Source organism: Propithecus coquereli, unplaced genomic scaffold (assembly GCF_000956105.1).
Source record: "Propithecus coquereli isolate 6110/MARCELLA unplaced genomic scaffold, Pcoq_1.0 Scaffold35, whole genome shotgun sequence".
NCBI classification, from domain to species: Eukaryota; Metazoa; Chordata; class Mammalia; order Primates; family Indriidae; genus Propithecus; species Propithecus coquereli.
In genome coordinates, this window is record NW_012149174.1 from 6296425 (window position 1) to 6310545 (window position 14121).

The following is a 14121-nucleotide window of genomic DNA, read 5'->3' on the forward strand; positions in this document are numbered from 1 at the left end:
AATTTTTTTAAATTGACAATAATTATACATACTTACGGGGTACATAGTAACACTGCAATACCTACTATGTATAGTGATGAGGATAATTAGCATATACATCATTTCAAACATTTATCATTTCTTTATGTTGGGAACATTCAATACCCTCCTTGTAGCTACTTTATGTATTATTGCTAACTATAGTCATCCTATAGTGCTATAGAACACTAGAACTTATTCCTCCTATCTAGTTGTAATTTTGTATCCTTTAGCAAATCTCTAACTATCCCTCCCTTCCTGGCTATTTTTATTTTTTTGAGATGGGGCCTCCCTATGTTGCCCAGGCTGAAGTGCAGTGGATATTCATAAGCACAATTACTACACACTACAGCCTCAGACTTCTGGGCTCAAGCAATTCTCCTGCCTCAGCCTCCAGAGTAGCTGGGACTACAGATGCATGCTACTGCACCTGGCTCAGAATTTCATTTAATTTAGAAATATTAATCCACTGAGTTACACAGCAGAGTTACCAACTGGGTCCCAGACAGAGAGCAACAGTTGTCCCGAGACTAACTGTATAGGGAAACAGGCCTGCATTGCTATGAGCAAGGCTGAGTGCTGGAGTAACATAAGCCTTGCTGTAGGTAACTATATCCCCATTTCTGCCTTCACCAGGGGTCTTAACAGCCAAACCAGGATCTTTCTTGATGGGATTTATTAGGCTCAAACTAACTGGGGAGTAGGAAGGAATCTTAATGAATTCTCAAAAAGTTTTTCTGTGTTCAGCTTAACTTGTACTAGAAGAGGTGGCTATAGTGGCTGTTTTACTTCCTGGCAATACTAATCAACCCAAAGACAGTGCAAGGAAGCCATGCGGAATTGGATAGTTAGAGAACTAATTTGCGTCTACCAATAATCTACTAACAAAGTTTATAGAAAAGCTTCGTTCAAGAATTAAGTAAGGCTGACTATCAGAAGATGTTTAAACCACAAGGTCTTACCAACAGAACAAGTTATAACTTAGTTTTCTTAACTATTTGATTTCATTAACCTAATTATGGATACAAATCAGCCCATAATAAACTGTCCTAGAACATGTAAATAGTCAGGATGTAGGGGAGAAATGATCACTTTGAAAGATAATTAACAAAGAAACAGTACTAAGAAAAATCAATACAGTAGAATAATTTCCCCTAGATTAGTACCAGCTGCTATTCAACAATTCATTTATGTTTACAGTTAAATTTCTTCTGATTCTAAGACATCTTTGAACCTCAATACTCAAAGTCATCTTCGGACCAGCAGTATCAGGCATTACCTGAGAGCTTGTCAGAATTCAGAGTATCGGGCTCTTCTCCAGATCTACTGAATGAGAATCTGTATTTTAACAAGATCTCCCAGGTGATATGTAGGCTGATAAAATCTGAGAATCCCTGGATTATAGAATGACTCAAGGAGAAATAATCTTCATAGCCCATAGAGTAGGATCACATGCTGGAGATAGGCTAATATTAAAAGAATACTGTATAGGCAAATCTATAGAGACAGAAAGTAGATTTAGATTAGTGGATGCAGGAGCTGAGGGGAAAGAGGAATGAGAAATGACTACTACAGGGTACAGGTTCTGGAATTTGATGGTGGTGATAGTTGCACAACCATGTGAATATGCTAAAAACCAATGAATTGTACACCTTAAAAGGTATGTGATTTATCTCTCAATTTTTTTAGAAAAGAAGAATATAATAGCATTGGGCCCTTTGTAGTCCTTCTCACAAAGGAATCTAACTGGTTATTTCAATACTACATGGTTGGCTATTAAAATTAAATATGGAGACCAGCCTAAGTAAGAGCAAGACCCTGTCTCTACAAAAACAGAAAAATTAGCCGGGCGTGATGGTGCACACCTATAGTCCCAGCCACTCAGGAGGCTGAGGCAGAAGGATTACTTGAGCCCAGGAGCTTAAGGTTGCAGTGAGCTATGATGATGCCACTGCACTCTAACCCAAGTGACAGAGCAAGACCCTTTCTCGAATAAATTAAATATGGACAGTTATACTGAAGGCCAGTCTCTTGAATAAAAGGACTCAACTATTTTTCTTTCCTATTCTTATAAACTATTCAGTGTTCAATAGTTGTATTTTGTATAGACTATGAATGGGAATTCATGTATCTCTTCATAAAGACAAAAGAGAAGAAGGGATAATGAATGGCTGGAACAGAAAACAATATATAATTATTTATTTATTTAATTTTTTTTTTTTTTTTTTAGAGACAGGGTCTCACTCTGTTGCCCAGGCTGGAGTGCAGTGGCATGATCATAACTCACTGCCCACTGAAACTCCAGGGCTCAAGCAATCCTCCTGCCTCAGCCTCCCGAGTAGCTGGGACTATAGGCACGTGCCACCACATTCAGCTAATTTTTAAATTTCTTGTAGATATCGGGGGGGGGGGGCGGTCTTGCTATGTTGCCCAAGCTGGTCCCAAACTCCTGGCTTCAAGTGATCCTCCTCCGTCAGCCTCCCAAAGTTCTAGGATTACAGACATGAGCCAATGAATGCAGCCCAAACTTAGACTGTAATAATTCCTTGAAATGATACAGTATCATTATATTTCTAACCATAATACTACTATTACATAACCTCTATATCTTTTGCAAAACTAAGCAATCAGATCTGTGAAATTCAGGTCACCATCTCCCTAACCCTCCCCTTTCCACCCACTTCTGCTTCTTTGCTCAGTAAACTGTGCCATCTAGCTAGCTGATCAAGAGAGCAACCCTGTGGCCAACCTTGTGTTCTCTCTCATTCCACATCACTAAAAGTTTTGCTTCCTAAATCTCTCTTAAATATCAAGTACTTCTCTCCAACCCCTCTGTTATACTCTAATACAAACCACCATCATCTTTTACTCTGGCTTCAGCAGAAGCTTCTCAACAATTCTCCCTACATCCATTCTTGTCCCTCTCCAATCCACTCAGTAGGCAAAGATGGTTTTAAAACTCAAACCTACTATTTATTATCTCTCTTAAAAACCTTCAATGGTTTCCTCATGTTCTTAGGATAATCTTAGATCTTAGCATGTTCTTAGGCCCCAGCCTAATGTTTTAACCTTTCTACCCTCAACTCTTCCTCTCCACCGTGTTAGTCTTCCATTTTTCCATTCCTTTAAAGCACCAAGCCCTCTAGTCTTTATTTTGTATATTTTATATTACCAGTACTCCACTTTCAATTAGCCTGTCCACTAACTCTCTCCACTAACTTAAGATAGTTACTGACTAGCCAAGTACCCCCATTCCTCATTTACCTGATTATACCTGAAACCCCACCAGCTGCCTCCCAGGTCCCCCAGCCTGCCTTACCTCTTCATTATCCCCTCCTTTTCTTCCAGGCAAACTCCTAGCTCTCAATCCTCACTGTCTGTGCAGAGGACATTTTGTCTGGGAATGTTTCCTTGTTGTTTTTCTCAAGAACATGCCTTGGCCTTGCACGCAAGTCCAGGGCGCCCTAACCCTGCAAACAGGAGGGGCTAGAGAGTTTAGATGCAAACATTTGCTCGCCGGAGACGAAACAACAAGGAACAGGGACGTGTTGAGTCGGTACAGTGTGGGAACAAAGAAATTGCAGTGGGACAGTTGCCAAACAGGCTGTGTTATAAATAAAGCAACCACAGCAAGAACTTTTGCTGCAGCCTTATACCGTCTTTGTGTGTCTGTGTCTCTTTGTAGTGGCTGCAGTCCTGTACCGTCTTTGTGTGTGTCTGTATCTCTCTGTCTCTGTGTTCATTCCTCGGCCCCAAGAAACGGGCCACGTCAGCCTGGATAAGACAATTTCTATTCTCACTCTTGTTTGCTATAAGCTAGGGCCATCTACAACTTACCTTTCCATCTTACTAACAAATTCAAGGTAAGAGAAAGGAAAAAAGCTAACCTTCACTGAGAACTGATTAAGAGCCAAAGGCTGGCTGCCTTTAATTTATCCTTGCGACAATTCTGTGAGGTCAGGCACTATTCAACCCTCATTTTAGATACAAAGAAACTAAGATTCACAGAAATTAGATAAATTATATTGATAGTTGGTTTATGGAATTAATACTTCTTTTAGGTCAAAAGAGAAAAAAAGTGATTGCACAGACTGAGAAAGTTATTTTAATTCCAAACCCCAATATACCACAATAAGTAGTCTGAAGAACAAACTAGAAATAAAAGTAAAGCTTACCCATATTATAATCTAAGAGTTTAGATGTGGTATATACCACTAAAACAGATGCAAGGGTCAGACTCTGCTCTCATAGGCAACTACTCCCTCCTGAGAACTTAGAAGATTCCAGAACATATTTGGAAATAGGTACTTTGTCAAAACGTTTCATGAGATCCAGCTGATATTCAGGTTATAGGGTGGAGCTGAGAATGACCTGGAACATTAGCAAGGAAAGAAAGGCTCATGAATTCTGAGAATCTGGGCAACCTGTGAACTGCTCCATGGCCTGCTTCCTTGGCAATGCCAGTCCTACAAGCAAATCAAGATATACCTGATTCTAAAATCTCCATCTCTATAGCTACCTAGAAAACAGGTCCTGGCCAAGGACATTCTCCAGTACTGCATTCAGTTCAACAAGGCAAGTGCTTCACTCTGCATGGAAAGCACTTTGAAAACAAAAAAGAAATCTCATTTCTTTTTTTGTAGTCTCCCTGATATTTACAGTAATACCATCAACTGTTTTCTTTGACAGCAAAAAGGATACTTTTTACAATGTAGTTAGATGTTCTACCGTGCAACAAGAAATTGCCTTCCAAAAGGGAGTTCATGTATAATATTCATTTACAATTCAATTAATCACGCAAATAATTTTTAAATATAATCAATAATAAAGACTATTGTGAGGCCGGGGCGAGGTAGGTCACACCTGTAACCTTAGCACCCTGGGAAGCCAAGGCGGGAGGATCGCTTGAGCTCAGGAGTTCCAGACCAGCCTGAGCGAGAGTGAGACCCCATCTCTACTAAAAATAGAAAAAATTAGCCAGGCGTGGTGACATGCACCTGTAGTCCCAGCTTCTCGGGAGGCTGAGGCAGGAGGATGGCTTGAGCCCAGAAGTTTGAGGTTGCTGTGAGCTAGGCTGACGACACAGCACTCTAGCCCAGGCAACAGAGCGAGACTCTGTCTCAAAAAAAAAAAAAAAAAAAGACTGTTCAGTGGATGGTAGTGTTTAATACATTTTGTATTTTGTATAGTGATTTCTGGCCTTTTGTTTTCTTAAAGTCAGTAGCTATTTAGCCTAATTCTTAGCATTATTTTGTCCTTTGTGCCAATACTTTTTTGTGCATTTTTTGTGATGTGTTAAAAATCTGCATTGCCAACATTGCAGCTTGAACCTAAACTTGTTATTCAAATAAATATTTAATTTTTTAATTGCTCTTATATAATTAGATGCTTCTTTTATTTTAGAAGCACTGGGGGGATTTTGCCTGAAGTATAATTTATTGGAGAAAACTAGATTTTAGTTTTATAAAACTTTTAAGTCCTTCACGGGACCTATATTTTCTTGAATAAAATTTTGTAGTTCTAGAATAAATAGGTGATCTAAAGAGGTGTTACCTGTGTTTGTTAAAACCAGAGGCTTTCTTATATTTTAACCTGCTAAACAGTTAGGAAGGATTCCTGTCATTAAGCACAAAGGTACTGAATCCTCAAGTGCTTGTCTTCCTAAGAGAAAAAGCACCACATCTTTCAAGTTTCTGAATGCTTCCTACTTACAGGCACCAAAGCCGCAGCGTAAACTAATCAACTTCTTGCCAAAAGAAACCACCACTGGAAAGATTAAACTCCCTGGAAGAGGCTTTCATGTGGATGCTTCCTCTTCCTTCAGGAACCAATGGGCAGCCTTTATGCATGTGCAACTGGAACTCAAGCCATAAGCATGGTATACAGCACAGAAGAGGCTGCTGCAGAACTATAATTAAGTGGACATTTTATAGGAGTTTATATAGATGTTGGTCCTCAAAAGCTACAGAGCAGTGGTCTGTAAAATAAAATGTGTTGGAAACCTCTGGGAAAAAAAGAAAATGGGTCCTGGAACTAACAGTAACTTGCCCAAGATATACAGGAGTAATGGTAGAGGCCAGATACAATCTCAAGTCTACTTAAATCCAAAGTCCAAGTTCTTTCCCATCTTACAATCAAGGTCTCACTATGTCGCCCAGGCTGGTCTCAAACTCCTGGGCTCAAGTGATCCTTCCGCCTCAGCCTCCCAAGTAGCTGGGATTAAAGGCGCAAGCCATTGTGCCTAAAAAAGGCATGCTTTTTTTAAAAAAGAAGATTTTGTTTTACTACTTCAATCTCTTATTTTGAATCTAGAGTTATCAACTTTATGTTAAATTTTACACTTTGGGAGACTGAGGTGGGAGAATTGCTTGAAGCCAGGAATTTGAGACTAGCTTGGGCAACATAGCAAGACCCTATCTCTAAAAAAATGAAAATTAAAAAAAAAATTTAAATTTTATACTTTGGTATCTTCTATAAGGAGATTTTAAGATTAAATTTATAGTCTTAAAAATAATTTACTATGACCACAGTAAAAACAATTTCAGCTAAAAACTGTATTTTCTTTGATTAGAGTTTAAGTAGGAAAAGTTGTCACCAATAATAATAACAACTACTACCACCATTTACCGCACATTTATGTTCAGGCTCTGAGCCAAGCCCTCCACATACCAGTATCAGATTTATTTTTAATCCTTTACTCTGTATTTATATCACTAGCACAATTTTGCTTCAAGATTATTCAAAAGAAAAATAAACAACACTAAAAATAGAGAATAGCCAATTAAATCTAATTTCTTAGAGGAGGAATATGATATTGATAATTTTTATATTTTTAGGAGAACTAAAATAACTCCACTGATGTACCTAGCAGGGAGGGATAATGACATAGCAGAAAGCCAATTCTTCAATCGTAACCCACCAGGTTCTTCACAGAAGGAAAGGAGTTGCAGCTACCACAGGTACCTAAAGGTGCTACTAACAGCCAACTAGTCTAGTTCCCTAGAGTGGGGGAAGTGGAAAAGCTTTCAGGCACATCTATGACTTCTGTCACCACATCATCCCATCTTCCTTCACCATGACATACACACACACACACACACACACACACACACACACACACGCGCGCGCGCGCATGCACTCCCACACAAGAAACTAGTAAGCAAAGCCAGTATCTCTTTTCAAACTGTTTCTTCTAGAATAGGTATTTAAGTCACCTTTTGACAATACAAAGATTTATCACTTAGTGTTCTCATAGGAAACATACAGTAGCTTGAAATATATTCCACAAGGTGTACACGCACACACATACACACAACTTTCAAGAGACTGATGACCTAACAGATATACTAATGCAGACAAATATACCACAGGATGGAAGAGTCTATTTGCTGGCTGGCTCCTTGTACCTTTTCTCTCTTAAATAGAAATGAAAAATGCTACAGTGTGGTTCCTCCCTATGCACTGACTCTGCATCAGTTTCCCAGAATCTTCGTAGAAAACTATACTCTCAAACTCTTATAAGATTTCACTTTTAATCATAGGAGTTAGCAGAAATATTCTTTATTTTGCCAAGCTAAATATATTATATATTTGAGAAAAATATTAACTATCGCCATATATTAGAAGAAAAAACACATTTTAATAAGGAAAAATCTATACTGAGTCTTCAATCACGAAAGTAAAATTTTTCTTTGTTATTAAGGAGAACACAAGGATCACACCAAAAAACAGATCTTGCTCAAAGGCAATTTCATCTATAATTTATTTAATTATATTCTCTTAAAAATCATGCCAATATTTTTAAGAAAATCATTACAAAACATGTTAAAAGCCTCCTTCAAAAAAAAAAAACAAACTTTTTCTACTTTTAGTAGTTTTCACAAAAATCTTAATACTATACTTTGATTTTGTCCCTTTCATGAAAAGGGTAAAATACCTGATTTACACATTTATTTCTGCTAATCTATACTTTCCTAATGTTACACACATATTTAAAAAGAAACTTGCACTAAGTGAAACATAAAAGCAACTGAGATGGTATAATTAAGTTAGCTTAATGAAACTAAACAGATATTTCTCAACTTTCAATACATGAAATTTAACAAAATATTTTTAAAGTTGATATAACTAAATTAATGAGAATTGGAGCCTTGCTCATAGACATTTTAAAGTTTTTCTCACAGGAATCCTCAGTAAACATACATTCAATCAATTCCATTTCATAAATTTTAAAAAGCAAATGTTTATTCCTCTATGCCAAGAGGAAAGTTCTAAGCATTCCACTGAAGGTTACATAGCAGCCTGCTACACCGCCATGGTGGGAACAGAGGAAAAGAAATAGTTGAAACATAAGGTTGAAATCCTAACCCCCCAAAGTGATGATATTAGGAGGTAGGGCCCTTGGGAGGTGATCAGGTCATGAAGACAGAGCCCTCATGAATGGGACTGGTTCCCTTATGAAGGAAACCTGGAGAGATCATTGCCCTTTCTCCCACGTGAAGGCACAGGGAGAAGATGGCCGTCCAGAAGCTAGATCTGCCAGTGCCTTGATACTGGGCTTCCCAGCCTCCAGAACAGTCAGAAATAGGTGTTTATAAGCTACCCAGGCTATGGTATTTTGTTATAGTGGCCAGAACAGACTAAGATACCTCCTCAACCTATCCCTTAGCCCTATTTCCCTTGACTAATTTTCCTTTCAGTTTCTCTTCCCTTCCTTTGGAAATATCTCAATTTTTTTAAAAGTATTTAGGAGAAATATCTTATAATCTTTTTTATATCCCACAGAACCTAGAATGATTAATAAATGTTCTACCAACTTATTTTGATAGTTGAAATTTACCTTTGTAATATTCCAAATCAAACTATATTTTATAAAAAATGAATGGACTCTCTACTCTTGTGGGGAAAAAATTCTCTGTATTTTTGCAAAGAAAAAAGTCTAGAAGAATATACACAAAATATTAATAATGATTATTTCTAAGGGTTGGTATACAGTTGCTTTTACCATCCTTTTTCTAAGTTGTCTGAGAATTTTATAGTGAACATATTTTAATTTCATAATCACAAAACAAACTAATGGGATCTGAATTAATGGTATTTACCACATTTCCAACTTAGAACCCTTATGGTCACATGGGCCACAAAAATAATAGATTTTATATTAGAATTTCTCTGTAATCCCAGGCTAAAAATGGTGGTGTTCACATGTTCCTGATATGTTAATCACCCAAAATTACTCCCTGTTAAGGCATACTGAAACTGTAAAGCACTGTACAAAGGTATGAGGTTATAATTCATCTTTGGTCAATAAGGTTCAAATGAAATTAAAATGTAATATGACATTCTTTTCTAATGAGACTTGTGGTAATACATTTTAGTTGTTAAACTTCTTCCCTCTCTGTACACATTCTTCCAAGTTCATCCCATGCCTACAAGTTCTTTGACTTCTTTTCCCAGCATCCACCCTTGCCCTCAGAATCTCTTCTGTAGCCACAGTCCCACCATTTTGGAGTAATGAGCAAAAATTTTCCTCCCTAACGGTCTCTACATCAAAAGCCTCTTGCCTACATGCACCTATATGAACTAGAAAATATTAGGAGTTAGATGATATTATGGCATATAAAAGAAAGAAGACAAAGAACAAGCTTTATCTACTCTTTAATTTATGGTGCTGTCTCCATTCTCCCCAATCTATCAGTCCCTCTCAACTTCTCTGACTCTCAACTTCCTTACACTTTCTGTCCTTCCACCACATCCACCAGCAAAACTAAACAAACAATAACTAAAATGAAAATTTCACTGGAGGGGCTCAGTAGCGCCTTTGAGCTGGCAGAAGAAACAATCAGCAAACTTGAAGACAGACAATTGAGCGTATCCGGTCTGAGTAACAAAAAGAAAAAAAGAATGAGGAAAAATGCACAGAGCCTCAGAGAGAGATCTGTGGGACACCATCAAGCCTATAATGCATAATGGGAATACCAGGAGGATAAGAAAGAAAGGGACAGAAAGATTATCTGAAGAAAGGATGGCTGAAAACTTCCGAAATTTGATGAAAAACATTAATTGGACCAGGTATGGTAGTTCACACCTACAATCCCAGTACTTTGGGAGGCTGAGGTAGAAGGATCACTTGAGGCCAGGAGTTAGACGCTAGCCTGAACAAGAGCAAGACCCATCTCTACAAAAAATAGAAAAATTAGTCAGGTGTGGTGGTGTGTGCCTCTAGTCCCAGCTACTTGGGAGGTTGAGGCAGGAGGATCACTCAAGCTCAGGAGTTTAAGGCTGTAGTGAGCTATGGTGACGCCACTGCACTCTAGCCCAGGAGACAGAGCAAGATCCTGTCTCAAAAAAAAAAAAAAAAAAAATTTAATCTACACATCCAAGAAGCTGAACACACTCCAAGATAACTCAAAGAGATCCACATCTAGACACATCATAGTCAAATTGTCAAAGCTAACGACAAAAAGAGAATCTTGAAATCAGCAAGAGAAAAAAAAACTCCTCATGTTATAAGGAATTTTCAAGATTAACAGTTGATTTCTTATCAAAAACCATGGAGGCTAGAATGCAGTGAGATGACATAGTCAAAAACATGAAAGAAAAAGACTATTAACCAAGAATTCTATATCCAGCAAAACTATTCTACAAAAATAAAGGAGAGGTGGGTAAAGATAGAAAAAAGAAAAAACTAAGACATTCCCAGATACAAAAACTGAGAGAATTCATTACTGGTACACCTTCTCTACAAAAAATACTAACAAGAAACTTTCAGCTAAAATGAAAGGACTCTAGACAGTAACTCAAATCCACACAAAAAAATAAAGAACACTTATAAGGGTAATGACATAGGTAAACAGAAAAAACAGCATACATGTATTTTTTGTTTGTAATTCTTTTCTTCTATATGATTTAAAGGACAAATGCATAAAACAATAATTATAAAACTGTATTAGTGGGCTTAATGTATAAGATGTATGTGCATAGCCACTGTGCAATAATATCCATGCTAAACTTGTGACAAAATCCCTATCACATTGGGGCTAAGCAGTTAGGGCAGCAATAGAATACTATTCAATCTAGAAACTGCACACCTTCTAAAGTTCTATTAGGCAAAATCTCAGTAAAAACATAAAGGCTGTCACTGACTTTAAGAGGTAAGTTTTTCCATCACACTCCAAATTTACATAAAGATACACACATACACATGGATTCCTCAGCACATAGAAGTCTCTGTTTCAAAAAGGACATCTATAATTGGGTTCCCATTTCCTATTAATCAATACCTTAAATTTCAGCTATTTACCCAATTAACTCATGGAAGGTAAGGCTGAAAAATGCTATTATAAACTATGGTACTCTAAGATAGCAAAACAGCACACCAGTGATATTTATATTGTTTAATATAACAATGTATAAGAATTTTAAGAAGCTAAAAATCACTTATCAAATAATTATTCTGGTAGGGCATTACAAACACTTTATAATTCATGGAAAACCACCAAATTGAAATTTCTCAAATAATAATTTTATATTCTAAAGCAAACTTAAACTCATGGACCACTAGCGGAAGTTTTTTATTTTATTTATTCAGTTATTTATTCAAAAAACACTTACGGGGCACTTGCTATATGTCAAATATTGTTCGAGGAACTAGGAATAAAAAGACAAGGTCTCTGACCCTCAGAGTATACACAGTTCAGGGAGAAGTTCCCATTCTAGAATCAAAGAATTTATAAGAAGAAGGGACCTAATAGTTTCCTTATTTCACATATAAGGAAACTGGGACTCATCACTAATTTAGCCACTAAGACAGACGGATATCCAGGTCTACAACCTCCTGCCACATGTGTGTGCTCTTTGTACAATACTTTTTCTTACGACTAAAAGTGATGAAAGCCGGGCGCGGTGGCTCACGCCTGTAATCCTAGCACTCTGCGAGGCCGAGGCAGGCGGATTGTTTGAGCTCAGGAGTTCGAGACCAGCCTGAGCAAGAGCGAGACTCCGTCTCTACCAAAAAATAGAAAGAAATTAATTGGACAGCTAAAAATATATGTAGAAAAAATTAGCCGGGCATGGTGGCGCGTGCCTGTAGTCCCAGCTCCTCGGGAGGCTGAGGCAGAAGGATTGCTTGAGCCCAGGAGTTTGAGGTTGCTGTGAGCTAGGATGACGCCACGGCACTCTAGCCCGGGCAACAGAGTGAGACACTGTCTCAAAAAAAAAAAAAAAAAAAAGTGATGAAGGTGTGTTTCCATGTGAGTGAAGCAGAACATGGAACTAAGGGCAATATATATAATAGCTATTAAATTAGTGACAGAAATCCCTAATGGATATGAACAACATAAATAATTATTTAATAATTATTAAATAACGATTATTTAAATAAATATCTAACAATTTAGAGAGAGAAATCCCTAATAGATGGGATATCATGACAAAGCCCTAATTATCAATTTATTGAAGAACTGAAATAAGATAATATAAGAGTAAGCCTTCTGGCTGGACATGGTGGCTTACACCTATAATCCTAGCACTCTGGGAGGCCAAAGCAGGAGGATTGCTTGAGGCAGGAGTTCAAGACCAGCCTGAGCAACACAGCAAGACACTCTGTCTACAAAAAGTTTAAAAATTAGCCAGGTGTAGTGGCATGTGCCTGTAGCCCCAGCTACTCAGGAGGCTAAGGGAGGAGGATTGTTTGAGCACAAGAGTTCAAAGTTGCAGTGAGCTGTGATAGCACCACTGCACTCTAGCCTGGTTGACAAAATGAGACCCTGTCTCTTAAAAAAAAAAAAAAAAAGAGTAAGACTCCTAAGCCATAATTATGGTTTTGCCTCTGTTTTCTGATCTGTAAAATGAGGATATTATAAGTACTTATTTCAGAGGATTGTTGTGAAATTTAAGTGAATACTTGAAAGCACTTAGTAAGCCTGGTACCTTGTAAACACTCAGTAAATGTTTGGTATTCTTATGAACAATCATTTCTTAAATGCACTGGTGCGTTATATAAAGATTAAAAAAAAGAAACTAGCTTGCTTTCCCTTTTTTTTTTGAGACAGTGTCTGGCTCTGTTGCCAGGGCTGGAGTACGGTGGCCCCATCATACCTCTCTGCAACCTCAAACTCCCAGCCGGGCTCAACCAATCTTCCTCCGTCAGCTGCTCAGCCTCCAGAGTAGCTCAGGTGGCATGCACCACCACGCCCAGCTAATTTTTCTATCTTTTGTAGAGACAAGGTCCCACTATGTTGGCTCAGGCTAGTCTTGAACTGCAGACCTCAAGCGATCCTCTCGCCTCAAGCTTCCAAAGTGCTGGAATTACAGGCGTGAGCCACTGTGCCTGGCCGGAACTATCTTTCTTTAAGAGATTATCCTATTACTATCATGGTCTTATTTTTCTGACAACTAGTAGAATCTATCACTAAATTGTATTTTTCACTAAAAGTATTTAAAATGTATAAGATTTAATAATATGACCCCTTTCTCTATAAAGACATATCAGCCCTAAAATTACAGAAATATAAACATTAATTAAATTAAGATAATTAAGCATATTCCATAATTTTAATTAATCAAATCATTTAGTTCAGTATTTCTAAGATTACAGATCTGAAGTATTAACAGAATGTTCAAAGATGACTTTCAGGTAATTAAAGTTTACGCAGATTTTCCCATTCTACATAAAATATTCTTAAACTAATTAACATATGGGAAATAACCATGTATTGTGTACATTAATGAAAATCTTCTATATTAAAATAAATCATTGCCCAATATCAATAATAAAATAAATAACTGTATTTATATCCACTTACTGCAATCTCTCTACAAGCCGACATGGATATTCCTGTGCCTTCAATTTGCTTCAATGCATATTCCTTTTCATCTTTTCTGCACATAAACAAAAAAAAATTTTTATTCTTCCATATATTACTTTCAAATTCAAAATTATAACTATAAAAACAATGGAAACACACTTAATTTCTCAGTGATATGTAAATACTCTCACTATGCCATGTATTGCTTATTATTTTTGATAATATTTCAACTACAGAAATATGAAATACCAAAAGAAATTCATGTCACAATGAAAACACCAGACAGAACCAAAAC

The 14121-nt window shown here is 37.2% G+C and overlaps 1 protein-coding gene across 2 annotated transcripts in view; it reads right to left on the reverse strand.

Annotated features, from left to right (window-relative positions):
* The window catches only part of CDK19 (cyclin-dependent kinase 19), a 197888-nt gene that overhangs the window by 77377 nt on the left and 106390 nt on the right, over positions 1–14121 (reverse strand). For both annotated transcript variants that reach the window (XM_012651233.1, XM_012651234.1), the window contains exon 2: positions 13824–13899. In XM_012651233.1, the coding sequence (XP_012506687.1) occupies positions 13824–13899 (76 nt within the window). The remainder of the gene's footprint in view (positions 1–13823; positions 13900–14121) is intronic.